This window comes from Taeniopygia guttata, chromosome 1A (assembly GCF_048771995.1).
Source record: "Taeniopygia guttata chromosome 1A, bTaeGut7.mat, whole genome shotgun sequence".
In the NCBI taxonomy this organism is placed as follows: domain Eukaryota; kingdom Metazoa; phylum Chordata; class Aves; order Passeriformes; family Estrildidae; genus Taeniopygia; species Taeniopygia guttata.
In genome coordinates this window covers 261,391-287,178 of record NC_133025.1, presented here as the reverse complement: position 1 = coordinate 287,178, position 25,788 = coordinate 261,391, and the positions used below count along the sequence as shown (strand labels likewise).

Sequence of the window (25,788 nt, the reverse complement as noted above, 5' to 3'; positions counted from 1 at the left end):
GGTGACCTGGCGGTAACCATGTGGTGACCAGGGGTAACCAGGGGTGACCATGCAGTAACCAGGGGTGACCAGGGGCAGACCATGCAGTAACCAGGGGTAACCAGGGGTGACCTGGCGGTAACCATGTGGTGACCAGGGGCAGACCATGCAGTAACCAGGGGTAACCAGGGGTAACCAGGGGTGACCATGCAGTAACCAGGGGTGACTAGGGGCAGACCATGCGGTAACCAGGGGTAACCAGGGGTGACCATGCAGTAACCAGGGGTGACCATGCAGTAACCAGGGGTAACCAGGGGTAACCAGGGGTGACCAGGGGTAACCATGCGGTAACCAGGGGTAACCAGGGGTGACCAGGGGTGACCCTCAGCCCCCCCGTTCCCGCCCCGCCTCGGCTTTCCCGCCTTTCCCACACACGTGACCATGCCCTTCCTGCATGCGCGTGCGCAGTGCGGCGGGGGTGCCCCGGTGGGCGGGGCCGGCGGCCGGCGCGCGCCTGAGGACGTGGCGCTTTCCAGCCAATCAGCGCCCAAGTCCCCGGCATGGTGGGCGGGGCCGGAGGGCGTGAGGCCGGAGGAGGGCGCGGGGGGCGGGGCGCGAGGCGGGGGCGGGCAGAGGGGCGGAGTGGCGGCAGAACAGACCAATGGGAACACGTATCGGCGCGGAGGAGGAGGCGTGGCTCGCTCGTGATTGGTGGGCGGGCAGGGCGCGCGGGGGGCCGTGCGGCGTGGCGGGGCGCCGACTTCCGGTGCGTGGAGCGGCGGCGGCGGCGGCGGGGACGGTGAGGGACGGGAAGGGACCGGGATGGCACCGGGGCTGGAGCCGGGGCCGGAGTTTGGGGCGCGGGGAAGCGGCGCGAGCGGCGCTGCGGGGTCGCTGCCGTGCGGCGGTAGCGCGGCGGCGGCAGCGCCGGGCCCGGTCTCCATGGGAACGGGCGGGAGCGGCGGCGCCGCCGCGTCCGCGACTCCTGCGGCCCGTCCCGCCGCGGGGTGCTCCGGCCCAGCGCCGCCCGTGAGCGGGCACAGGGCGGGTGCGCTGCGCCGGTCGGGACCGCCGTTCCCGGGGACGGAGCCCCGTCCGCATCTCGCGACCCGGGCGGGACCGGCCCGCGGGAATCCATCGGCTCCGCCGGGATAACGGGCTTCGGGACCCCCGGGATAACGGGGTATCGGGCTGCGGGACCCTCGGTGCTGCCCTGCGCGGGGGTTCCGGCCCGAGGAGGTGCCACCCCAAAGCTGTGCTCCCCCTCCGCAGCTCTCATGACCCCAAAAGCTCTGGGGCTGGGCTGGGGCAGGACCAGCCCGTTTCTAGCCCGGGATTTCCTCCCCATGTCTCCCCACATCCCTGCATCCTTCTCAGGGCCGGGATTCCCCGGGATTGCCCTTGCTGTGCCCCTGGGGTGGCACCCTGGGGTCCCAGTTAATTGTTCCCTGGCTGCTCCAATGGGAGCACCAATTCCATGAAAAGCTGAAGCAGAGGCTGATTCCCAAAGCTGAACAAATTGTGTTGCCTGTGGGGGGGTTTATGGGATCCTGTTGGCCTCGCACATGGGAAATGTGTGTCTGGAGGGGTTTCTTCCCATCAGGTTCCTCTAAATGTTCCCCCAGTTCCAAGCCCAGTGCAGGATCCTGAGTTCCTCTGTCAGTATCCTAGCAAACCCAAAGGGAATTCTGGGTTTCTCCATCAATATTACAGCAAACCCACCTGGAATCCCAAGTTCCTCCATCAACAGCCCATCAAACCCACCTGAAATCCCCAGTTTCTCCATCAGTATCCTTGGAATATCAAGGTCCTCCATCAGTACCCCACCTAGCCCCTCTGGAATTCCAAGTTCCTCCCCAGCTGAGGGTCTGGACCCCCATTCTGACCCCCACATCTTCCCAGCTCTGGCTCCTGCTCCCAACTTCCCTGCAGCTCACCCAGAGACCTTTTACTGGGAGGAAAAGGATCCGCTGCCAGAGGCAGTGTTGGGAGGAGAGGGGCTCTGCTCGCCCTTGGATCGGGATCCCCACGGGAAATCCAGGGCCTGTCCCCGTGGTCAGCGGGAGCAGCTGGTGCTGCCAGGTTTTTCTGGAGCATTGTTCATGGGTGACCGTGGGTTTGTGGGTTTGGTCTCTCTGAGCACCTTTCCTGGCAGCCGGCACTGCCGGATCTGGCTGCAGCTCGGATTGTCCCTCTCTAATCACTCCCGAGCGCCTGCCGGGCCCTGTGTGGACACTGGCAGATAAAATCGGGCTGTTTGACCCGCTCCAGGTCACTCTGTGCTCCAGGCTGGGCTGATCCTGGGATCAGCACACACCTGGGCAGGCCCTGGGCGCTGGGATGTGCCCAGAGGGAGCAGGAGTCAGCTCCTGGGGACAGGGATACCCAGGGATACAGGAGTCAGCTCCTGGGGACGGGATACCCAGGGATACAATAGTCAGCTCCTGGGGATACCCAGAGGGAGCAGGAGTCAGCTCCTGGGGACGGGATACCCAGGGATACAGGAGTCAGCTCCTGGGGATACCCAGGGATACAGGAGTCAGCTCCTGGGGACAGGGATACCCAGGGGAGTGGGAGCTGGCTCCTTGGAATGGGGTTACCCAGAGCTCTATGTACACCTGGCACTGGCTTTCCCTCCTGGAAGGTTTCCTCTTCCCAGAAATACTAAAGTGACTTTTACTCTTTATAGCCCCCTCCTTCCCCACTTCCAAGGAAGTGTGGTTTGTGGATTTTCTGTGTCTGATAAATCCTCATTCAAAAAAAGGAAGGAAAGGGCTTTTCCAGATCCTTTCCCCCGTGTTCCACCACCACTGGCTTGGTTTGTCACGGGACCAGTCCCAGGTCACTCCTGGTCATTCCTGGGTCACTCCCAGGGCAGAACTCCTGGTGTGAGTTCAGGTTAAAGGGCTGAGGTTCAGGCTGAAGGGGAATACCTGGATTTTAAACCAGATTTAAAGCACTATGGAATGGCAGTACCTGGGTTTACATTTATGTTTAAGAGCTCTGGATGGGGAAGACCTGGATGTAAGCTTAAAGGGGTAAGGATGGGAAATATCTTGGGTTTAAATTTAGGTTAAAGCTATAAGGATGGGGAATATGTTGAATTAAATTTGCATTTAAGAGCTCTGGGTGGTGAATATCTGGATTAGAGTGAAAGAGTTAAAAATCATAAATATTTTTATTACAATTTAAGGCTAAATACATCAGGATGATGAATACCTGGACTGAAATTTAAAGAGATCAGGATGGGGAACACGCAGATCTATGATGGGATCTAAGTTGGGATCTCAGTGCATGGGGAGCACCTGAGTTTCTGTTGGGATTTAAAGGGATGAGCCTCTGGAATCCTTCCGGAGGACCCTGGGCACATTTGGGGTGTTTGTTAAGGCGGGGGGATCGGGGCTGTGGGGGAGGATTCACCCGCAGCGGGTCTGGGGGAGCACCAGGGCTTGGGGAGGGGATGTTGGAGCAGGGAGATGTGCACATCCTTCACATTCCTCCCATCTGGATCCACTTCCTTCCTTCCTTCCTTCCCCCAGGACCCCTTTCCCCACCCCTGGCTCCCTTCCCAGCCCAGCTGCCGCTCTGAGGGGCTCTGGGATGGGCTGGGAGCAGCTCCAGGGAAACGGGACATTGCCCACGTGCACAGGGGCTGGAAGTTCCCTGTGCCCTGATAATCTCTGTTTATTAATCCCTGTGCCCCGATAATCTCTGTTAATTAGTTACTGCGCCCTGATAATCTGTGTTAATTTATCCCTGTGCCCTGATAATATGTGCCAGTGAATCACTTTTGCCCAGATAACCCATATTAGTTCATTACAGTGCCCCGATAATTAAGATACATTAATAAATTTGACCTGAGAATATGCAGGAATTCAACTTTTCCCCACATAATTTGCATTTATTAGTCATTTGTGCCCACACAAATCTGCACTAATTCTCCATTTTCCTGAATAGTGTGCAGTAATTCCCCATTTTTCCCAGATAGTCTGCATGAAATCATCATCTTTGCCCAGACAACCTGTATTTATGATTTCATCACGATCATCTGGATTAATTGAGCATTTCTGCTCCCATAACCTGTATTATTATTAATCTGTTTTTTCTCCAAAAATTTGCCCTAATCCCCCATTTTTCCAAGATAACTGGTCCTAAACCGTATTTTTCCCTCACAACCTGCCCTAATCCCCATTTTTCCTCAACAGCATGGCCTAGTCCTGTCCCTCCCTGTTCTGGCCCTGGTGCTGCCTGGTGCCTGTCACAGTGTCCCTGTCCCACGGTGATGTCCCTGTCCCAGTGTCCCTGTCCCTTGGCAATGTTCCTGTCCCACGGCAGTGTCCCCGTGCCCCGTCCCATGGCGGTGTCCCTGTCCCACGGTAGTGTCCCTGTCCCCCGGCAGTGTCCCTGTCCCTGTCCCCCGGCAGTGTCCCCATGGCACAGCCATGTCCCTGTCCCCGTCCCCCGGTGGTGTCCCTGTCCCCCAGCAGTGTCCCTGTTCCTGTCCCCCGGCAGTGTCCCTGTCCCCTGGCAGTGTCCCCATGGCACAGCCGTGTCCTTGTCCCCGTGCCCTGTCCCATGGCAGTGTCCCTGTCCCCGTCCCACGGCGGTGTCCTTGTCCCCGTGCCCTGTCCCACGGCGGTGTCCCTGTCCCCGTCCCCCGGCAGTGTCCCCGTCCCCCGGCAGTGTCCCCGTCCCCCGGCGGTGTCCCTGTCCCCCGGCAATGTCCCCATGGCACAGCCGTGTCCCTGTCCCTGTCCCCCGGCAGTGTCCCTGTCCCCCAGCAGTGTCCCCATGGCACAGCCGTGTCCCTGTCCCCCGGTGGTGTCCCTGTCCCCATCCCCCGGCAGTGTCCCTGTCCCCCAGCGGTGTCCCCATGGCACAGCCGTGTCCCTGTCCCCGTCCCCTGGCAGTGTCCCTGTCCCCTGGCAGTGTCCCCATGGCACAGCAGTGTCCCTGTCCCTGTCCCCTGGCAATGTCCCTGTCCCCCGGCGGTGTCCCTGTCCCCCGGCCGTGTCCCTGTCCCCCAGCAGTGTCCCCATGGCACAGCCGTGTCCCTGTCCCCTGGCAGTGTCCCCATGGCACAGCCGTGTCCCTGTCCCTGTCCCCCAGCCGTGTCCCTGTCCCCCGGCAGTGTCCCCATGGCACAGCCCTGTCCCTGTCCCCGCAGGCCCGGCACGATGCGGTTCCCGCGGCTCCTGCTGTGCCTGGGCGTGTGGGCGCTGTGCGGCTCGGCCAAGCCCACGGAGCGCAAGGAGCGGGTGGTGCGGGAGGCCCCGCTCAGCACCCGCGAGCACGATGACGCCCAGAGCTTCGACTACGACCACGACGCCTTCCTGGGCGCCGACGAGGCCAAGAGCTTCGACCAGCTTACGCCGGAGGAGAGCAAGGAGCGCCTGGGGTAAGGATGGCTTCCCGACCCTTCCCAGAGCGGGAATGCACCGCTCCCCCGCGGGAGGCCCCGCTCCCAGCCGAGGGATTCATCACAGCACCGGGCATTCCCCAAAAAGTCACCCGGAGCCATTTCCTGTGCCAGGCACTCCCCAAAAGTCCAGAGCAGAGAGGGGGGGTCTGCGCTGTGCCGGGCTCGCTCCGTGTTCTCTGGGTGCCTCTGGAGCCCCTGGGGTCACTGGTGTTTCTCACCTGGAAGTTGGGAAGACAGCCTGTATGGAGATTCCCCTCCGGTGTCTCTGCTGGGACCCCAGGATGGCTGTGCCTCCCCTCAGATCCAGGATGGCTGTGGCTGCCCTGGGATCTGGCCGTGCCTGCCCTGGGATCTGGCTGTGTTTCCCCTGGGATCTGCCCTGGATGGCTCCGGGAGCCGTGCAGGGCCGGCTGCCCCCGCAGCAGCTGCTGCCGCAGTTGTTCTGAGGCTCGGGGTGGCTCAAACCTGGGAACTGCAGCCTCCAGCAGGGCTGGGGGACGGAGGCTCCCTGGGGAGCTCGGGACACTTCTCAGGATGTCCAGTCATCTTGGAACTGGGTGCCTTTGGCTGGGTGTTCATGGAATGGGAAGGGACCTCAGAGCCCCTCCAGTGCCACCCTGCCATGGCAGGGACACCTCCCACTGTCCCAGGCTGCTCCAGCCCCAGTGTCCAGCCTGGCCTTGGGCACTGCCAAAACCCAGCTGCTCTGGTGACCTGTGCCAGGGCCTGCCCACCCTCCCAGCCAGGAATTCCTTCTCAGTATCCCACCTGAATCTCTCAATTTTTAGTCAGACTTGATTTTTTCAGCCAACCATGCTGGAGGAGCACCTACCACAGCCCATGGTGAATTTTGGGCTGTTTTTTGGGCATGGTGCTCCCTGATGAGAAAGAAAAGCTCAACCACATGTGTGTGCTGGGGACACTTCCAGAGTGAGCCAATTCCCACAGCGGGATGTGCAGGGCAGGGGGTGCCAGGTTCCATCCATCCCTATGGATCCTCCAGACCCTCAGTGGGAAGGAGGTGCTGGCCTCTCCCCCAGCACTTCTTGGCCGGAGGGGATTTCCTCCCTCCAGGGATAGTTTAAACTGCAAAACCCCATGGTTCCTTGGAGCCAGGCCCCGGTCACTCCATAAGCTCCAAAATACAGGATCCGAGAGGCTTTTTGCCTCCTAGCACCATCAGAGAGTGCTTCGATGCCCCTGGAGCAGCGTCAGATCCGAGGGAAGCTGGGCCTCTGCCGATGCCAGGGCTGCGATGCCAGAGCTCCGTCATGGCTCAATCCCATTGTTCTGCCGAGTTACGGCCGGAACGCCTTCCCAGCCTGTCCATCGGGGATTTACCGCACAAACAGCCCAGTCCTGTCTGCAGGGCCGGTTCGGCCATCCCGAGCCGAGGGGCTGTGATGTGTGATGAGCCCTTCTCAAGGCGGGCTGGTTCTGTGGGCTCTGTCCTCAGCGGGGCTGCTGCTCCCGTGGGAGCTCCGGCTGCGCTGCCCGGGGGCTCTGGGCACCGCGCTGCGTCCCGGCGCTGTGCCGCTCCCTGGCACGCCGTCCTGGGAGCAGGGAGTGGGAACGGGAGCAGCTGCCCGCCCTTCCCCAGCATCTGCTGCCGCCCGAGCAGGGGGGCAGGACGGGGCTTTGGGAACGTGGAAGGGTTTGGTGGCTGCTGCCCTGGGAAAGCAGCCGGCAGCAGCTGGTGCCAGCCCCCGGACCAGCGTGGGGAGGAGGTCTGGGAGCTTCCTGAGCGCTGGCTCTGGGCTGCAGAGGGTTTGACTTCTCTGGGAAGCTGTTCCCTAGTTAACCCTGTAGAAACTGCCCTGGAATAGCTGCTGGGCCATCAACCCCTCCAGCTCTGCTCCTCCATTCCAGGGATTTTCCCTAATAAATCCCATTGCTGGTGGTGTGTACCTTCCTGGGAGAGGGAAACACAGAATATTTTCCCTAAAATAGGAAGGATTTCACAGATTTATTTGTGGTTTATATACTTACATGGACAAATGTTTAATATCCATGTGATACTTTACATAATTCTATGCAGAAAGAATCTTACAATGTTGATTGACTTGTTATATACTTATATGTAAAATTCTGAATATTTATGTGACATTTAGCATATTGCAGTATTTGATCAGAAATATTGGAAGGGATGCTTTGCACATTGATACATAAAATTCTGAAGTATTTCTAGAATATTTTACATATTTCTGCATAAATTTGAGCACTATTGATGAGCTATTTTTAAATTTACATATTTATTTTATATATTTCTCTTTAAAATGACTCAGGTTTGCAAGCCCGGCCCACTGCCCCCACTCTGGCCTCTCACAGTCAGAACTAAATTCCGTATTTTCCTCTTGTTCTTGCAGTCTCTCTCCAGCTTCTCATTGCCAGGAACATCCTTTGTGCCACAGAGGAATTCCTGGTTTTCCTAGACCAGGGCAGTTCTGAAACACGGAAACCTGGGTGTGAGCATGGGTGGTTCCGGTGCCCAGTTTTCCCTTTGCGTCAGTATGTTTGGAGTTAATAGTCCTAGTGGTGATCTAAAATTTAAGATTCTGTGTTTTCCACCTGTCTTCTAAAATTCCTCAAATACCTGGGCTGGAGCTCAGGATTCCTGAACTGTTTTCCGTTAAACCTTCATGTTAAAGCCTTAAATGAAAAACCCAGGATCCCGCTTCACCAGACAAAGGATTTTGGGTCTGTTATCCCCGATTTTCATCCAAGGAGCCCAAAACTTCCTCAGCACAGCGCTGGGTGTTCTCCGGGGCGCGAGCGCTGCGGCTCGAGCAGCCCCCACCCCCCGGCTCCATCTGCCCCTGGATGCTGCATTCCTGCCGGCCTTTCCTACAGCTGCTGCTAAAAATAACGGAGGCACGCGGCTCTGGGGCCGCAGCTCCGGTGTCTGCCCCGGGCAGGACGGCGGGCGGGACCGGCCCGGCACCGGGCTGCGCTCCGCTGGGCTTGGGCGCTCCGGTTCCTCCCGCACAGCCAAACGCCCCGGCTTTCGCAGAAATTCAGCAGAAATGCATGTCCGTGCTCCTCGCCCGGCACCGGCGAGGCGGGAGGACGTGCAGATGGAGCTTTCCTAAGGTTGAACAGGGAAGGTTTTCCCCTAAAACTCGTAATTCCTGAAGGAACCAAAACCTGAGTGGTTCAAGAGTGGCCAAGCTGGTGATTTCCATGTCTGAGCCAGTGTTTTCCGTGTCCAAAACAGAGTTTTGGCAGCTGACCTTGCTTTTCGGCAGCTAACCCAAATGTTGGTTTTAAAGATAACCTTTCAAATTGTTGAATTTGCAAATTATATAACCACCTCAAACTTTTTCCTGGCATCACCAGGAGAGACAGAGCCGATATTCCCATTTTTAATATAAATATGGGTCCATACTCATCACCTGCACTGTCTTGGTCAAAGGACACATGGATGGGTCTTTCCCGGGGGCTTAAAAGGAAACTTTTCCCCTAAAAGTCATAATTTCTGAAGAAACCAAAACCTGAGTGGTCCAAAAGTGGCTGACCCAGGGATTTTCGTGTCTGAGCCAAAGTTTTGGCAGCTGAACCATACGTTGGTTTTAAGGATAAACTGTCCAAACGGTTGAATTCCCAAATTCTGTAATGACCTCCACTTGCCCCCTCTGCCCCTTCCCATTCCTTCCCTGCTAACCCCTCTTTTTGTTTTAACTTTTGCTGCATTTCTCTGTGTTTCCCACAGGAAGATCGTAGGGAAAATAGATGCGGATGGAGACGGGTTTGTGACAGTGGAGGAGCTGAAGGCCTGGATCAAGTTTGCCCAAAAACGCTGGATTTACGAGGATGTGGAGCGTCAGTGGAAGGGCCATGACCTCAATGAGGACGGCCTTGTTTCCTGGGAGGAGTACAAAAATGCCACCTATGGATATATCCTGGGTAGGTCCTGGCTCTTGGGATGAGCCTTCCCTGGAGCCAGCAGCTGGGATGTCCTGCTCTGCTTTGGGTCACCGAGGGTCGGTGGGGTGGGGGCGGATCAGGGTGGGCTCATGGCACAGTGGTCAGTGGTCAGGGATTGTGTTAGGCTCATGGAGTGATGGTCTGTGGGTGGTCAGGGATCAGGGTGGGCTCATGATGCAGTGGTCAGTGGGTGGTCAGGGATTGGGATGGGCTCATGGCACAGTGGTCAGTGGGTGGTCAGGGATTGGGATGGGCTCATGGCACAGTGGTCAGTGGGTGGTCAGGGATTGGGATGGGCTCATGGCACAGTGGTTAGTGGGTGGTCAGGAACTGGGACGGGCTTGTGGCACAGTGGTCAGTGGTCAGGGATCAGGGTGGGCTCGTGGCACAGTGGTCAGTGGTCAGGGATCAGGGTGGGCTCGTGGCACAGTGGTCAGCGGATGGTCAGGGATTGGGATGGGCCCATGGAGTGGTGGTGGGTTGGATGGACACGGATCTGGATGGGGTTGTGTGAAGGGGGAGTCTGGGGCCTGGATTAGGAAGTTGTGGGTGAGAGTGTGGAGCAGTGCTGGGCTGGTGCTTGGCTGATCTGAGATGGACTTGTCCCCTGGGATAAGCACAGGAATATGATGTAGGATGTGGCCTTGGCATAAGTGGGGCCAGCTGGAGCAGATGTCCCCAAAATGTTACACTTTAAAATCTCTAAAACTACAAATTAATCTCCTGGTGGCATTAGCAAAGAAAAATCCAAGAAAAAGAACCCAAAATACATGGAAATCTCCCCAGTGGAAAGTTTACACACCTCACACCCTCCTTTTCCCCTCTGCAGCCACCTGGGCATTATTAATGTCCCTGGTGACAAATGCAGCTCTGGGCTGAATCCAGGTGATTTTGGGATGAATGGCATGTTGGAATAGGGGTTTCCAGCTCTTTGGAATTCCTGGCTTGTGGGGGGAATTTGGGACCTGCAGGTGGAACCCACTGATCTGTGGCTGTGGAGCCATCTTGGTGTGTCCATTGCATCCTTAAACCCAAAAACCCACTAGCAGGGGTTTCAGTCGCTTTCCCTTGTCCTGGGAGCAGTGTTAGAGCCCAGAACTCGGGGATCTGGGGACACTTGCTGGGCCAGCAGTGTGGCATGGCTTCAGACATCCCTGGGAGGGAGGGAAGCAACAGCTCTTTTGGGGTTAAAACCTTAAACCCTCAAGCCCGCCGCCAGCTCTGGCCTCCAGCACTGTAGACTGGCCCGGGTGGAGGAGCTGCAGCTCTGGAGTGTCAAATCCACTGTAATTTCCTAAATATTGCCAAAAATAGTCAAACTGCTCTGCGGGATGTGCAGAGGGGGAGCCGCTGCACAGGAGGCTCATCCATCTCCCTTGGGATCGGGGAGGATCAGGATTTGCTGTGCTGGTGGCCAGGGAAAGCCCCATGACACCCCTGGGCTGGGGCAGCACCTCCCAAACCTCCCTTTGCCATGGGTTCCTGGGGTCTGGGCTAACCTGCCTGTGTAAATCCAGCCTGGAAGGGGGCAGAGAGGTCCTGGGAAGGGTTTGAGCGCTGTTTGAGGAGTCTGGGGTGGCGCTTAGGACCGGGAGGTGTTGGATAGGGAGCAGTGTGAACATTGACGAGGAAAAGCCTTAATGAGAGCACCCTGAATTAATAGAACCCCGCAATGAGCTCAAGGAGGAGCTCCCTGCCTCAGTCGAGCGGCGTGTGGGGAGTGCCCAGCCCCTGGCAAGGCTGGTTCCAAAGCTGGAGCGGCGCTGGAGGCCGCGTGCCCTTGGCAGGCCCTGGAGGAGCCTCCACTCGTGCTGCTCCCACATACTTGAGTCCTTACGGAGTGCCGGGAGGATCCTGCCTCACGCTCTGGCTCCGGCTCCTCTCAGCAGGAATTACTTTTCCACAGCTCCTTGCTGCTAAAATGTTCCCCTGTCTTCTCCTCGCTCCCCTCCCTGGCCAGACTGGGGCTGGAATGCCTCTGGAAGTGCCTCCTGAGTGTTGACCCGTGGCCAAGGGATGCACAGGGCCAGGCATTGCCCTCGGTTACTCTGGAGGGTTCAGAATGTGGTGTTTCGCCAGCAAAACAAGGTGCTGGGAGTGGTTTTATTAATTCATTAATTACACACCAGAATGAGTCACTGGGTGGCCCCCAGAAGTGTCACGGAGCAGTGTGGGGTTCTGCTGGGGGGAGTCCTGGGAAGCAGGGAATATCAAGTGATAAACGTCCAAGAACTTCATCTGAGACTGGAAATTCCTTTGAAACTCCCTTCAAAATCAGAATATTTTCATCATCATCACCACTCCTATTTTTGTTAATTCCTCAATCCCATGGTGGGATCTAAAACCAGGACACAAGATGTTGGATTGAGTTTGTGGCTTTGCTGCCATACTCTGAGCAAAACACCCCGGCTCTGTCTGCTTCCCCTCCCTCTGCACCCCCAAACCTTTCCCAGCCCAGGGACCAAGGCAGGAAGTAACTTTGGGGCCTTTGGGAGGGTTTAACCCTTTTTAACCCATCTGCCCCCCCACCACTCCCCCATCAAACCCATTAATTAGCTCAACAGCAATTAAGGAATTATCTATTAATGACGCTGGTCCTGAGGGTTTCCTTGTTCGGGGCTATGCTGCTTCTCAAGGCAAAACCGTGGGGAACAGAATGGGGAATTTGGGGTTCATTCTGCCCTAGAGCTGTCTTAAAGTCAAAATCTTTGGATATTTAATGGATGCTCCAGAGCTCCTTAATCCCAAACCCCTTAATCCAGGGCTCCTCAATGCCTGCCTTTGGCAGGTAACAGAGCAGGGACACAGGGGCTTTTGGACCTTCTCATTAGATGGGGCCTGCCTCCAGTTTACCTGAAGCAGTGCATGGCAGTGTCTCCCAGGATTCACGTTCTCCACGGGCTGCAGGACACTGCTGTGTCTGGAACTCCTGCCCTGCTGCTGGCGGGGCTGTGCCAAGCGGCCACGCGTGCCCCGCGGTCCCACCCAGCCGATGCCTGCTGGCCCTGCCACTGCCAGCAGCGAGTGAGATCCCCTTACACATTCCCCTCCCAAAATAGTTCATGTTGAGCCTCTGGCCGTGCCGGCCAAAGCCCCCAAGCCCTGTCTTTTGGGGCCTCTCCCTGGGAATGCCGTGATCCCAGGGCTGCCGCAGCTCCTCCTCCTCCTGGGAGTGCGCACAGGAGAGAAGCGGTGGCTGCAGCTCAGCTTTTGTTGGCAGAGTGACAGGAGGTTGTGCTGAGAGGGAGGAAGTTGAGTTGAGTTTGAGGTGGGGTGGAGGATGTTGAGGTTGCATTGAGGAAGTTGAGGATGAGAAGGTTGTGCTCAGGAGGTTGAGTGGAGGAGGTTGAGGTTGGGTTGGGGTGAAGGCTGAGGTTGGGTTGAGGAGATTGAAGTTGTCTTGAGGCTGAAATTGAGAGGAAGTTGAGGTTGAGTAGAGGAGGTTGAGCTTGAGCTGAAGTTGAACTGAGAACGTTGCGTTGGGTTGAGGTTGTGTGGGTGGTCACCGGGCCCTCGTCCTGCCTGAGCTGACCCAGCGTTGGGTTGAGGTTGTGTGGGCGGTCACCGGGCCCTCCTCCTGCCCGAGCTGACCCAGGTGCTCCCTGTGCTCCCTCGCAGACGATCCGGACCCTGACGATGGCTTCAACTACAAGCAGATGATGGTGCGGGACGAGCGGCGCTTCAAGATGGCCGACAAGGACGGGGACCTGGCGGCCACCAAGGAGGAGTTCACGGCCTTCCTGCACCCCGAGGAGTATGACTACATGAAGGACATCGTTGTGCAGGTGGGGCCAGCACAGGGGCACTTTGGGAAGCTCTGGTGGCATGGCAGGAAGTGCCCCAGGCCTGGCTCACGCTGGCATCTTCTTGCAGGAAACCATGGAGGACATTGACAAGAACGGCGATGGTTTCATTGACCTGGAGGAGTACATCGGTGAGACACTGCTCCATGTCCCGTCCGTGTCCCCTCAGTGTCCCTGTCCCGTGGGAGCCATTGCCACTGTGTCCTTCCCAGTCCTCCCCCTCACAGAATGTTCTTCTTTCTCTCAACTTCCACCTTCCCCCAGGCCTCCACCGAGGATTTTCGGGCAAAATCATGACCCAGGTGGTTCTTTGGGGTTTTGGGGATGGATTTAGAGAACTGAAGGCTTTGGTTCAATCCCTGGGGTGGGGACAGGGCCATGGGGCTGATCCTGATCCTGCTGTCCCCCCAGGTGACATGTACAGCCAAGACGGTGATGCTGATGAGCCTGAGTGGGTGAAGACGGAGCGGGAGCAGTTCGTGGAGTTCCGGGACAAGAACCGGGACGGGAAGATGGACAAGGAGGAGACCAAGGACTGGATCCTGCCCTCAGACTACGACCACGCCGAGGCTGAGGCCCGGCACCTTGTCTACGAGTCCGACCAGGACAAGGTGGGCCAGCAGCTCTGGGGGGATCTGGGGAGCGGGTCGGGAGGAGCGGGGACATAGCGGGATGTGGCATTCCCTGCAGGACGGGAAGCTGACGCGGGAGGAGATCGTGGACAAGTCAGACCTGTTCGTGGGCAGCCAGGCCACGGACTTCGGGGAGGCGCTGGTGCGGCACGATGAGTTCTAGGCTCGACGCCGGCACCCCTGTGTGGGCTCCGTCCCTCGCCGAGGCCATTCCTGCCGTGGAGAATCCCCATCCCGGCTCCCGGGGACGGGGCTCGGGAAAGCCACACTCCCCCGGCACCTGGGGCTCGTCTCGTTGTGGGTTTTCCTCGGATTTTAACGGCTTTTGGGTTATTTTTGTATGTTTTGGTTTTACCATGTGTGGGAACAGCTCCCCTGGCGCGGGGGCAGCGACGGGGCTGCCGGGGCTGCGGGGCCCGGGGGCCTGGGGGGGAGTGGGAAATTCACAGAGGGATTGGGATTGGAATTGCAGTTGGAATAAAAACTAGAATTGGAATTGGAATTAAAGTTGAAATTTAAATTAAAATTGGAATTTGAATTGGACTGAAATTTGAATTAAAAATGGAATTGGAATTAAACATTGAAATCAAAGTTGAAAATTGAAATTGAAATGGAATTGGAACCAAATAAGTGAAATTGAATTAAATGGAAACACTGATGTGAAATTGGAATGAAAAGTGAACATTGAAATTAAAATTCAAACCCGAGAAAAGCCCAAAAACCGTCAGAGCAGCAGCAGGACCCAGGGGGTGACCCGGAGGTGACCCCAGGGAGGTTGGACCCTCCTCCCCTGTCGCTGCCCCGTGGGATCTGGGCAAGACCCTTCCCCCCAGCCCCACTCCAAGTGCCTTGAATCCCCCAGACCTCTGGGGGAGGGCCTCATCCCACCCCGCTCTGGGACAATTCCCGAGGTTTTCTCTCTTCTGTGTTGTGTCCCCCCGCAGCCACCAGAGCTGCGTGGAATCGGGCCCGGCCATCTCCAGATTCCCAGGTTTTCCTTTAAATCCTTTCCCAAAGACTTCCAAGGGCTGACCGGATCCTCCCATCTCCTCCTCCCCCTCCTCTTTCTACTCCTCCTTTTCCTCCCCTCCCTAAATCCAGCAGCGAGTGGGTCAGGAATATGGCCTCGTGCAGGGCTTGGGAATCTGGGAATGCTGGGGGTGATCTGGGGATGTCGGGGCCGGTTTGGGACACCAGGGATGATTTGGGACAGCCAAAGTGATGTTTGGAACCCTGGGACAGCCTCTGGTGCAGCCACCCAGCCCTGCAACAGCCCCTCTCCTAACATCCCCCGGCTCCCATCCGTGAGGATTTGGAGCCCTGTGACAACTCCGGACATGGATTTTCCGCCTCCTCCGGGTTTATTCCTCAGTTTTCTCCTCGGGCTGATTGAAGGGATCCGGATCGGGTGGAACTCAATAAAACTGTTCACCCCCGATGGGCCGAGGGGGACGGACCCCAGCTCCCTGTGTCCCCCCACACCGGGATCTGGGAGGGCCCCCTTGCACTGAGTTCAGGCAGTGGGGGGCCCTGAGGAGGGGCGGGGGGTGACCGGGTGGGGATGTAGGGGGACACGAGGCCTGTGGGACCTCTGCCCGTGGGGCTTGGGGGGCTCACCCCCACAGAGGGAATCCAGCCCCATGGATGGGGGGGCTCAGTCCCACCCCCACCCCACAGATGGGGGGCCCAGCCCCATGGATGAGGAGCTTATCCCCACGGATGGGGGCCCTTAGGTCCCACCCAGCCCCACAGATGGAGATGGGGAGCAGCATCCCATCTCCCTGCCCTCCCCACGTGTGAGGCCTAAAGGGGGACAAGGGAGCAGTGTCCCACCATGGCACCATCATGGAGCACAGCCACCTCCGGGACCTGTCCTGCCCCACAGTGGGGCACAGTTCCCCCTGGGACCCACCCTCTCTCCCTGCCATGGGGCACAGCCACTCCCAGGACCTGTCCCGCCCTGCAGTGGGGCACAGCCACCCCTGGGACCCCCATCCCACCCAGCCATGGGGCACAGGCTCCACCAAGGCCTCCACCCCATCCCAGCATGTGGCACAGCCAGCCCCCGGCTCCCCCATTGCCACCCTGCTGTGGGGCACGGCTGCCCCATGGACGCCTGTGCCGTGGGTGCCCTGTCCCACGGTGCTCAGTGGGTCCCCGTTGCGCTCAGACCGCGGCCATGGTTTATTGTCCCACCCGCGCTACATCCTAGGCTGGGCAGGGCCCCCGGCCCCACGGTGGGGGCAGCTGGGGGATAACGGGGGGGCAGCCGGGGGTCCTGGGGGCTGGGGCGGTGCCAGAGCCCCTCAGCTGGGGCCGACCTGGCTGGAGGACACAGAGGAGACCTCGGTGCGCTGGGCCGAGCTGGACACCTCGGAGTCGTCTGTCATGGGCCGCCCGCACACCGTCTCCATGATGCAGGCGCGGAACTGCGGGGACACAGGTGGCACGGGTCACAGGAGAGGGGACAGCTCAGCCTGGGGATCCCGCTGCTCCTGTGTCTGGCACCCACACTGGCCCCATCTCCTGTCCCTGGGCTCATGGTACCCCCAATCGTGTAAGTGTTCCTGGATGCGCCATCCCCAGCTGTCCCTGGTCCCCCAATGTCCTTGAGCATGTCCCCGCTGCCCCAGCGTCCTGGGTGTCCCCCTCTTCTCTGTGTCCCCCTTGCCAATGTCCCTTTATCCTGAGGTGTCCCCTCACATGGGTATCCCCAGTTGTTCCCTGTGCTTGGTTCTCCCTGAGTGTCCCAGGTCCTCAGATATCCTTGGGCACCCCAGATGCCCCCATCGCCAGGTGTCCCTGCGTGTCCTCTTTGCCCTTGTGTCCTGGGTGTCCCCCTGCCCGCGTCTGCGGGTGTCCCGGTGTCGCTGGCGTCACCTGTTTGTTCATGAAGCAGTAGATGATGGGGTTGTAGACGCAGGAGCTCTTGGAGAAGAAGGCAGGGATGGTGACGAGGCGCAGGTCAATGCCGTGCTCGCGGTTGTTCACCATGTACATGGCCAGCGCCGCGTAGGGCACGTAGCACATGCAGAAGGACCCCACCATGACCACGACCATGCGCGACACCTCCCGCTCGGCCTTCTGCGTCGTGGCCGACTCCTGCTGCTGCGCCGCCACCTGGGACAGGGACAGGGACACCTCGGGCCTGCCCGGGCTGCCGGCCCCTGCCCAGCCCCTGTGCAGCCCCCTGCACCTGCCCAGTCCCCTGCCCATGCGCCTGTCTGCCCCCCTGCCCATCCTCCTGTCTGCCCCCCTGCCCATGCGCCTGTCTGCCCCCCTGCCCATCCTCCTGCCTGCACTCCTGCCCCTCCTCCTGTCTGCCCCCCTGCCCCTCCTCCTGTCTGCCCCCCTGCCCCTCCTCCTGTCTGCCCCCCTGCCCATCCTCCTGCCTGCACTCCTGCCCATCCTCCTGTCTGCCCCCCTGCCCCTCCTCCTGTCTGCCCCCCTGCCCATCCTCCTGTCTGCCCCCCTGCCCATCCTCCTGCTTGTGCTCCTGCCCAGTCTTCTGTCCAAGTAACCTCCCCTCCCTTCCTGCATCCCTTCATCCCTCCAGTCACCTCTCCCTCCCTCCTGCTCCTCATCCTGCCCTCCCTCCCTCCTTGCTCACAGTCAATTCTCCATCTCTCCTTCCCTTGTTCTCTCCCTCCCTCCTGCCCCCAGCCCCTCTTCACTCTCCATCCCTCACTCCCAGCCACAGGTGTGCCTGACCCCAATGCCCCCCCGTGCCCCCGTGCCCCGGGACTCACGGCCCGCAGGGCGCTGAGCAGCTGGGAGTAGGAGAAGATGATGAGGGAGAGGGGGACGATGAAGCAGAAGATGAAGAGGAACCAGGTGTAGTACTCGCTCTTGTACTTGGTGCCCACCGTGTACCAGTCAGGGCCGCAGGAGCACTGCAGCCCCTCGGGGATGTACCTGCAGAGCTGTGCTCAGCCCCCACTCTGCACCGGGGGCACCCCAGGTGTCCCACAGCACCCTGGGGCACTTCTGGTGCCTCAAGCAGTCCCCTGGCACCCCCACGGCACCCCAATGACCCCCACTTGCCACTGTTGCACCCCCTGCCCCCACGCCCGCTGCGTCCCCACCTGCTCCAGCCGAAGAAGGGCGGGATGGCGACGCCGACGCCGATGATCCAGGTGGCCGCCACGACCAGCAGCGCGTGGCGGGAGTTGAAGCGGAAGTTGCCGAAGGGTTTGCAGATGACGATGTAGCGCTCGAAGGCCAGGAAGGCCAAGGACCAGCCTGTCACCAGCCCTGGGGGAACAAGGCCACCGCTGGCCTCACACAACCGCCCGTGGCCACCAGAACTAGGGGTCACCGCAATGCCCATAGTCCCCCAGGACACCGGGTCACCCCAAGTCCTACGACCCAGCAGAATGTAGTAATCACCCCTCCCTTCAGGCCTCAGTGGTCACCCCAGCTCCTGCAGCCTCAACAGCTCACAGGGCTCTACCCTTCCCATGCCCCCTACCCATCTTGCCACCTTCAGCCCCACCAGACCACAATGATCCCAGACACAAATTCCCCAGCCCCGGAAGAACATGATGGTCACCCCCACTTCGAGCTCCACCAGACCCCAGTGGTCACCCCAACTCCTACAGTCCCACCAGACTACAGTGGTCAGCTCCTAAAGGTCCAGAAGGTCACCCCAATCCTGCACCCAAGCAGCCCATGGTGGTCAACCCAACTCCCAAAGCCTTAGCGGAACGTGTTGGTCATGATACCTGAGCCCTACCAGACCTTGGTGGTCACCCCAACTCCTACGGCCCCAGGAGATCACTGTGGCCACCTCTGGCCCCAGTAGCCCCCAGTGGTCACTCCATCGTCTCTGGCCGCCCCATGGTCCCCTCGTACCTCCGGTGGCCCCTGCAAAGCCCTCAAAGGCACACATGTGCTTCCCGAAGACAAAGTATCCCTGGGAGCTGGCGATGAAGACGGTGAAGATGCAGAAGACGCAGCACATGAGGCCGCTGACGGAGATGTTCACCAGGATGTAGTTGAGCGGCTGCCGCAGCTTCTTGTACTTGATGGTGACGATGAGGACGATGGCGTTCAGGGGCGTGCCCGCCACGAACACCAAGCCCATGAAGATGGTCTGCAGGTAGAAGGCCCACATGGGCGCGATGTGGTACTGGGGCCCATCCCAGGGCCCCACCGACGACTGGTTCTTGAACAGGTAAAACTCTTCCTCGTCCATGGCGGCGCTGGCGGGGGGGGCGCCCACCCCCCTGATATACCCTGCGCCCCCAAAGCTGCTTAGGGGGGATCAGGGCTCAGCCCGGCCAAACTTGGGGATTAGGGTGGGCTAAACTGGGCTCAGCCCCTAATCGGCCCCCTGAGCCGGGTCGAGCCGATTGCCGGTGCTCTGGAGGATTTGGGGGGCGGGGCAGAAGGGCTCCCCCCAACATCTGGGTATGGGGAGGGTCCCCAGGGGACTCTAAGCTTGATCCTGCTCCTCCTGAGGTGTTCAGGTGTCCCCAGGTGTTCCCAAGCCCAAGTCTTGGTCCCACCACAACAGCTAGAGGTCCCCAGCCTTAGTCTTGATCCCACCAGGGTCCTCAGTGTGCCCCAGGGGTCCCCAAGCTGTGTCCTGGTCACCCCCAGAATGGCCAGGTGTCCCTAGGTATCCCCAGGGGTCCCCAGGTGTCTCCAGCCTTGATCCCACTCCCCCAGGGTGCCCCGGCCCTGGATGCTTTGGGAAGAACTCGGAGTTTCCTCATGAGCTCACCTGCTGCCCCCCACCCCAGCACCCCAGGGTGCCCCCCAGGTGTCTCCCCCTTCAAGCGATTGTCCCCAGTTCTGGGCTTGGGGCATCCCTGTGCTGGGGAGACCCCAAGTGAGGTGGTGGTGTCTAGGGGTATCAAGGGGTGGGGGGAAGACTGAGGGGGCACTGCTTGAGGTGGGGTGTCTGAGAGGGGGTGTTCATTTTGGGGGTGCAGTGCCAGGGGATCATTGATGGAGGGTCACTTTGGGGATGTGCTGCTGGGACTCGAGTCCCAGAAGACTCCCAGCGTTTCCTGCCCTCCCTCCCCCCTCTTTCCCTCCCCCAGCCTGTGGCACCCCCGGGGAACAGGAAGGATGAGCAGAAGCTGCTTAGGGGGGGATTACAGGGCCCCCCCGGGCTGGGGGTGCCTATAAAGGCTGGTGCAGGGACCTCACTGTGGCACCCCGGGACCCCCAGGGAAGGGGGATCTCATTTGTGGGGAGGGGGACACCTTCAGGGAACGCTGTGCCCTGGGTGTGTGTGGGGTGCCCACCCTGGGGTGTCCTGGGGCACCCTCGGCTTCTGTCCAGCTCTGGGGCAGAGATGGGGCCAGGGGGGCTCAGGGACGGCCAGAAATGGGGCCAGGGGAGGAACAGGGGGATTGGGTGGGCTGAACCCCCAGCCCATGTTTTACGGGCTGTACTGGATCATATTGGCCTGTACTGTACTGGTTTGTACTGGGCTGTACTGGACTACACTGGGCTGTACTGCACTGTACTGTGCCCTGTTGGGTTGTACTGGGTTTGGTCATACTGTAGCAGGCTCTACTGGGCTGTACTGGGCCGTACTGGGTTGTACTGGGCCGTACTGGGCTGTACCGGGTAGGATCAGTTCTGCTGCTGCTCTACTGGGCGTCCCATGGAGGGGCACCCCCAAATGGGTGCCCCAGGGTGGTGACCCAGGGGACAGACACCCCACAAAGGGTCCCCCCGCCGTGTCCCCCGTGGAGCTGCGGGCACTGTGGTCACTGTGGGCACTGTGAGCTGTGGAGGGGGGACACAGCGCAGGGGCTGTGGGGGATGGCAGAGCCAGGGCACGACGGAGCTGTCAGCCTCGGCAGGGGCTGCCCGGGGAGGTTTGGGGTGCCCGTCCCCACAGGTGTCCAAGGGAGGCCTGGAGGTGGCACCCAGGGCTCCGGGACAAGGAGGAGTCAGGCACAGCTTGGACTCCATGGCCGGGAGGGCTTTTCCAGCCTCGGGGGTTCTGTGGTTCTGTGGTTCTGGGATTGCGGATGGAGCAGGGAAGGGACTCGGGGGATGCTGGGCATGGAGCTCCGGGGGCTGCAGCGGTGGCACTGCCCTGCCAGGAACCCCAGCACCCACCAGCGCCCACCACCAAGCCCCCAACACCCACTGGTACCGGCAGCACCCACTGGTACCAGCAGCATCACCTCCACACAGGACCCATGGCCCCCCAGGCCCCCCAGTGCTCTGTCTCCAGCCCCATGGCCCCTGTGGGACTCCTAGGGCCTCCAAGTTGCTGCTCTTGTGCCCTCCTGGATGTGGCCCCACACGTGTCCCTGCTGTCCCCATGGCCACGTTCCCTGTGTCCCACTGTCCATGTACCCCTCGTTCTCGTGTCCCTTATGCCCCTCAGCCCTGGCCCCTTGTCCCCATGGCCACATCCCCAGTGCCCCCCTGTTCCCCTCTCTGTGCCCCCAGGCTGCCGATGGCCCCCTCCCCATGTCACCCCACCCAGAGGACCCTGAGTGCTTCCAGCCCCAGTGTCCCGAGGAAACAGAGCTGGGGACAGGCTGGGAGGGCACTGGACTCAGGATGTCACCACGGGCAGCAGTGGCTCTGCGCTGTGTCCCCTCCCCAGGAGACACTGGCGGGGTCAGGTCCTTTGTCCCCTCGTGGCCTCCACCATCATCTTGCTCTGCCCTGGCTGCAGCAGAGCCGAGACCCTGGGGGGACTGGGATCCCCCTGGGTCCCCCCGACCTGTCCCAGCAGCATCCTGAAACCCCATCCTGGAGTGCACTGCCCCCCCCGCAGTGCCCTGACTGCTCAGAGCCCCCTGGAACCCCCCCGACCTCCCCAAACATCCTGACCCCCCCAACCCACTCGCTCCCCTTCCCACACCTGCCATGGGCTTGGGGGTCCTGGTGGGGGACCCTGTCGCCACCCCCCTTGCGTGCCCCCCCGGCCCCTGCCCCAGGTATTTTGGGTGATGATGTGTTGGGGGCGCCCCCCCGCGTGCCCCCCCGGGTATTTTGGGTGCCGGTGCGTGGCTCTGACTCGGCAGGTTATTTTTAGGTGTTGGCGCAGGCGCCACCGCGTCACCCCCCCCACGTCACCCCCCCACGTCACCCCTTGTCACCCGTTGTCACCCCGGGGTGCACCCGCACCGCCCCCCCTTCCCTTGGAAGCTTCCAGGCAGGCACCGGAACAAGGGGAACACGATACTCCCCAAATCGCCCCCCCAAAGGACCCAGATGTGGGTCACCCGAGTGTCCCCCCGCCCCTCCCAAGGGAGCTGAGGAGGCCGCGGGTGTCTGGAAAGGGGGGAGACACAAGAGAGATTTGGGGGGCAGAGGGGTTCAGGGTGCACCCCAAATATGACCGAACCCCCTCCCCAGGCTTGTGACATTGCCATGGGGAAACTGAGGCACGGCCAGGGGACCCACGGCTGGAGTCACTGGGGGGAGTGGGGAGCAACGGGGGGGGCTGGGTGGGGGTTCCATGGCAGGGGTCGTTCTGGGGGGGTCCGAGCAGGCTCCTCCAGAGGGGATCCTGGGAGGGTTTGTGGGATCTCAGTTGTGCCCCTCGGGGCTGGGGAAGAGTTTTTATGTGTTTTTCAGGGGTTCCCAAGGGGAAAGGGATGAGTGAGGGGGTTCCGAGTAAGTTTGGGGGGTGTCTTTGGGGGCGTTTTGGGATGCGTTGTGCTGTGGGGTGCCTGGGGTGTTTGGGTATCAAGGTACAGGTGTATCAGGATAACAGGGTGTTGGGCTGCCTGGGCTATAGGGTGCAGAGGTTTTGGGGTGTCGAGGTTGCAGGTATTTGGGATTATTATGGGTGGATTCTGGATTTTGGAGGGCCAGAGTTTCAGGGGTGTCTGGGTGCCAGGATTTGGGAAACCAGGGTTTCAGTGTAGGGAGGCTGGGGTGTCTGGGGGACGAGGTTTGGGGATGCTGAGGTTTGATGGTGACAAAGTTTAGGCATGCCAGTGGTTCAGCGTGCAAAGGTTGGGGGTGCCAGTGTCTGGGGGCAGGGGGTTCTGAGGTGCCAGAGTTTAGGAGTTTATGACACTGGACTTCAGGGAATTTGGGGAGTTTTGGGGTGTTGGGGTGCCAGTGTTTGGGAGTTGGTGGGTGCCGGCGTTTTGGGGTGCTTGTGTTGGTGAGTGTCGGTGTTTTGGTGGGCCGGTGTTTGAGGTTACAGAGGTTTTAGGGATGTCAGAGATTTTGGGGTGCTGATGTCTGTGCGTTTTTGGAACTGCCAGTGTTTGGGGGTTTCGGGAGTACCGCAGTTTAGGGGAGCCTTGGCCCGGGAGTGCTGAAGTCGGGGGCTCCGGGGTGTGCTGGGATTCGGGGTTTCGGGAGGTGCCGGGGTCCGGGCGTCCGAGGTTTGCGGAGCACCGAAGTCCGGCGGTCTTGGGGGTGCCGGTGTCTGGGGCTCGGGGTGTGAGGCCGGGGCTGTAAATAGCGACGGCCGGGCCCCCCACCCCCGGCCGGTCGGGCGGTCTTTCCGTCCCTCCTGCTCGGTCCCTCCCCGGGACGGGGCGGGCCGGGCCGGGGCAGCGCTTAAAGCCGCCGCCGCCCCCGGCCCCGCCACTTGCCGCCGTCGCCCCTGGCCCAGGAACGCTCCTGGGACGCTTCGCGAACACACGGGAGCTCGCCGCGAACGCCGCTCCGGGAACTAAGCGGAACCGACCCGGGAACCTACCGGACTCCCCAGCCCTCCGGGACCCGCCGCTCCGCTCCGGGAACCCACCGGGAACCAACCCCACCACCGGGAACTTGCACCGGGACGGACCCGGGACACCAGCCCCCGACCCCGGGAACAGGGAACCCTCGCTAGGACACCAGTACCGAGCAGCGAACCCCTCTCGGGACACCGGCACTGAGACGGGACCCCGTCCTCAGGCACCCGTCCTGACCCCGGGGACCGGGACCCTCTCTGGGCACCGGGACTGACCGAGGACACCGTCCCCCATCGCCGGGAACTGGGACCTCATCCAGGACACAGACACCCACCCAGGAGCCGGGACCGACCCAGGACGGAATCTCCCAGCACCGGGACCCCATAGCGGGCACCAGCACCCACCCAGGGCCCCGCCCGGGACACCAGCTCTGACCCAGGACACCGGCCCCAACCCAGGACACCGGCCCCCAGCGCCAGCTTTGCCACCGGGACCCAGAACCCCACCCCGGGCACCTACAGGACACCGGCACCGACTTGGGACCCACACCCACGGTGCCAGGATCCCTTCAGGACACTGGACTGACCCACGACCCCCGCCCACTACCAGAAGTGACCCAGGGCTCCCCCCCAACCCACTCAGGAACCTCCACACCAACCAGGAACCCCCGTGCCCATCGAGGACCCCCTGAGCCCTCCAGGATGAACTCTACTTACGAGGCAGCACCGGGAGAGGACCCCGAGGAGCTCCCGGCCACCGAGAAGGACCTTGCGGAGGACGCGCCCTGGAAGAAGATCCAGCAGAACACGTTCACGCGCTGGTGCAATGAGCACCTCAAGTGTGTGCAGAAGCGCATCGTGGACCTGCAGCGCGACCTGAGCGACGGGCTGCGCCTCATCGCGCTGCTCGAGGTGCTCAGCCAGAAGAAGATGGGGCGCAAGCACCACCCGCGCCCCAACTTCCGCCAGATGAAGCTGGAGAACGTCTCGGTGGCCCTCGAGTTCCTGGAGCGGGAGCACATCAAGCTCGTGTCCATCGGTGGGTGTGCAAGGGGAGCGGTGTCCGTGGGTGGGTGGGCACAGGGCAGGTGAGGGTGGAAGGGGAATGGGAACGGTGCTGGAGGGTGGAAGGGGAATGGGAACGGTGCTGGAGGGTGGAAGGGGAATGGGAACGGTGAGCATGCAAGGACAAGGCCAATGGACAAATGGGAATGAGGAATGAGCGTGCAAGGGTGGGCGTGATGGGGGATGGGAAATTGAGGGAGAGTGTACGAGGCCAGGGGTGGACAAGTGAGGATGTGGATGAGTGTGTAAAGGGAGGGGAGGGATGGGTGTGAATAGGGCGAGAGTGCAAGGGTGGGGAATGGAGGAGTGTGAGTGGAGGATGAGTGTGCAAGGAGCATGATGGACAAATGAGGATGGGGCCGTGGGTGAGTGTGTAAGGGTAGGGTGATGGATGAATGGGAATGGAGGATGTGTGCAAGAGTGAGGCCCACGGACAGATGAGAATGGGGATGAATGTGCAAGGGGTGGGGTGGCAGGGGCAGGAGCGGGATGAGTGTGGAGAGCGGTGCAGGAATGGGAATGGGGGTGAGCGTGCAAGGCTGGCGGGGCTGCGGGCGAGCGTGCAAGGGGTGCGTGTGCGGGGGCGGCGCGGTCCGGGGCCGACCCCTGGCGGGGCGTGCGGAGCGGGGGGGTCCGGCCCGTGCAGGGCCGCGCGGGGGGGCTGAGCTCACGCTTGGCTCGGGGCCGCGGCGCTGAGCTCACGCGCGGGGGGGCCCGGCCCGCACACGCACCCACCCCTCGCGGGGCCCCAGCGCCCACCCCCACCCGACAGCTGCAGGGTGACCCCCCCGGCACGGGGGAGGCTTTGCGGGCCCCCCCGCGCACACGTCCGTGCACGGCCCCCCTGGCACGCCCGCACCCGGGGGGTGCGAGACCCCCTCCCGCGGTGTCGCCTCCCCCTCCCACGCGTGTCTTTGCCCCCTCCCGGGACCCTCCCCAGGTGTGACCCCAAGTTTTGGGGACCTCCCAGGTGCTGCCCCCCCCGGAGCTCCCGGCGGGGAGGGGTTTGTCCCTCCATCTCCCCCATTTCCTCCCTGAAACGCGATCGCTCGTGGGGGGAAGTGGCGGGGGAAGGAGCGGGGGAGGGTCCGCTCCGCAGGGCGGTGGGGGAGGGAGCGGGATGCCTCGGGCCCCCCTCCCCCTACAGCCGTCCCCTGCCTCAGTGTCCCCGGTCTGGCACTCCAGGAATCCCTTGGGAAGGTCAGGGGTGTGGCACTCCAGGGCGCTCCCTTGGGGACCCCCGGCTGGGTTGTGCCCCCCCAGGCACTTCACGGGGTGCTGGGTCCCCGCGGGGTGAAGTGCTCGGCATGGACGGGGCGCAGTGTCGCGGGTCATCCC

At 61.0% G+C, this 25,788-nt stretch overlaps 3 protein-coding genes across 7 annotated transcripts in view; 2 read left to right on the top strand and 1 right to left on the bottom strand.

Annotated features, from left to right (window-relative positions):
- The first annotated feature begins 647 nt into the window (after window positions 1-647).
- On the top strand, window positions 648-15,216 carry CALU (calumenin). Its single transcript, XM_030261678.4, has 7 exons — window positions 648-778; window positions 5,147-5,377; window positions 9,111-9,304; window positions 12,944-13,110; window positions 13,199-13,259; window positions 13,540-13,739; window positions 13,819-15,216. Exons 2-7 carry the CDS (start codon window positions 5,157-5,159, stop codon window positions 13,921-13,923), a joined length of 948 nt encoding a protein of 315 aa, XP_030117538.4. The 5' UTR covers window positions 648-778; window positions 5,147-5,156; the 3' UTR covers window positions 13,924-15,216.
- Window positions 15,217-15,920: 704 nt separating this feature from the next.
- Window positions 15,921-24,400, bottom strand: OPN1SW (opsin 1, short wave sensitive). 2 transcript variants are annotated; one of them, XM_072917797.1, is made up of 7 exons: window positions 24,262-24,400; window positions 24,103-24,170; window positions 18,615-18,855; window positions 17,846-18,014; window positions 17,510-17,675; window positions 16,641-16,880; window positions 15,921-16,189 (listed from the first exon to the last, which is right to left on the bottom strand). In XM_072917797.1, exons 3-7 carry the CDS (start codon window positions 18,844-18,846, stop codon window positions 16,067-16,069), a joined length of 930 nt encoding a protein of 309 aa, XP_072773898.1. In that variant the 5' UTR covers window positions 18,847-18,855; window positions 24,103-24,170; window positions 24,262-24,400; the 3' UTR covers window positions 15,921-16,066.
- Window positions 23,285-25,788, top strand: part of FLNC (filamin C) — a 28,426-nt gene continuing 25,922 nt past the window's right edge. For all 4 annotated transcript variants that reach the window (XM_072917894.1, XM_072917889.1, XM_032752404.3 and 1 more), the window contains exon 1: window positions 23,285-24,424. In XM_072917894.1, the coding sequence (XP_072773995.1) occupies window positions 24,088-24,424 (337 nt within the window). In that variant the 5' untranslated portion in view covers window positions 23,285-24,087. The remainder of the gene's footprint in view (window positions 24,425-25,788) is intronic.

Bases quoted from the DNA above. Each gene is read 5' to 3' on its own strand.
- CALU (XM_030261678.4), top strand. From the start codon at position 5,157: ATGCGGTTCCCGCGGCTCCTGCTGTGCCTGGGCGTGTGGGCGCTGTGC. The intron at 13,260-13,539 runs GTGAGACACTGC...CTGTCCCCCCAG, and splicing joins TGACCTGGAGGAGTACATCG to GTGACATGTACAGCCAAGAC. The intron at 13,740-13,818 runs GTGGGCCAGCAG...CATTCCCTGCAG, and splicing joins ACGAGTCCGACCAGGACAAG to GACGGGAAGCTGACGCGGGA.
- OPN1SW (XM_072917797.1), bottom strand. From the start codon at position 18,846: ATGGGCTTGGTGTTCGTGGCGGGCACGCCCCTGAACGCCATCGTCCTC. The intron at 16,881-17,509 runs GTGAGTCCCGGG...TCCCTGTCCCAG, and splicing joins TGCTCAGCGCCCTGCGGGCC to GTGGCGGCGCAGCAGCAGGA. The intron at 16,190-16,640 runs GTGACGCCAGCG...GTGTCCCCGCAG, and splicing joins ACTGCTTCATGAACAAACAG to TTCCGCGCCTGCATCATGGA.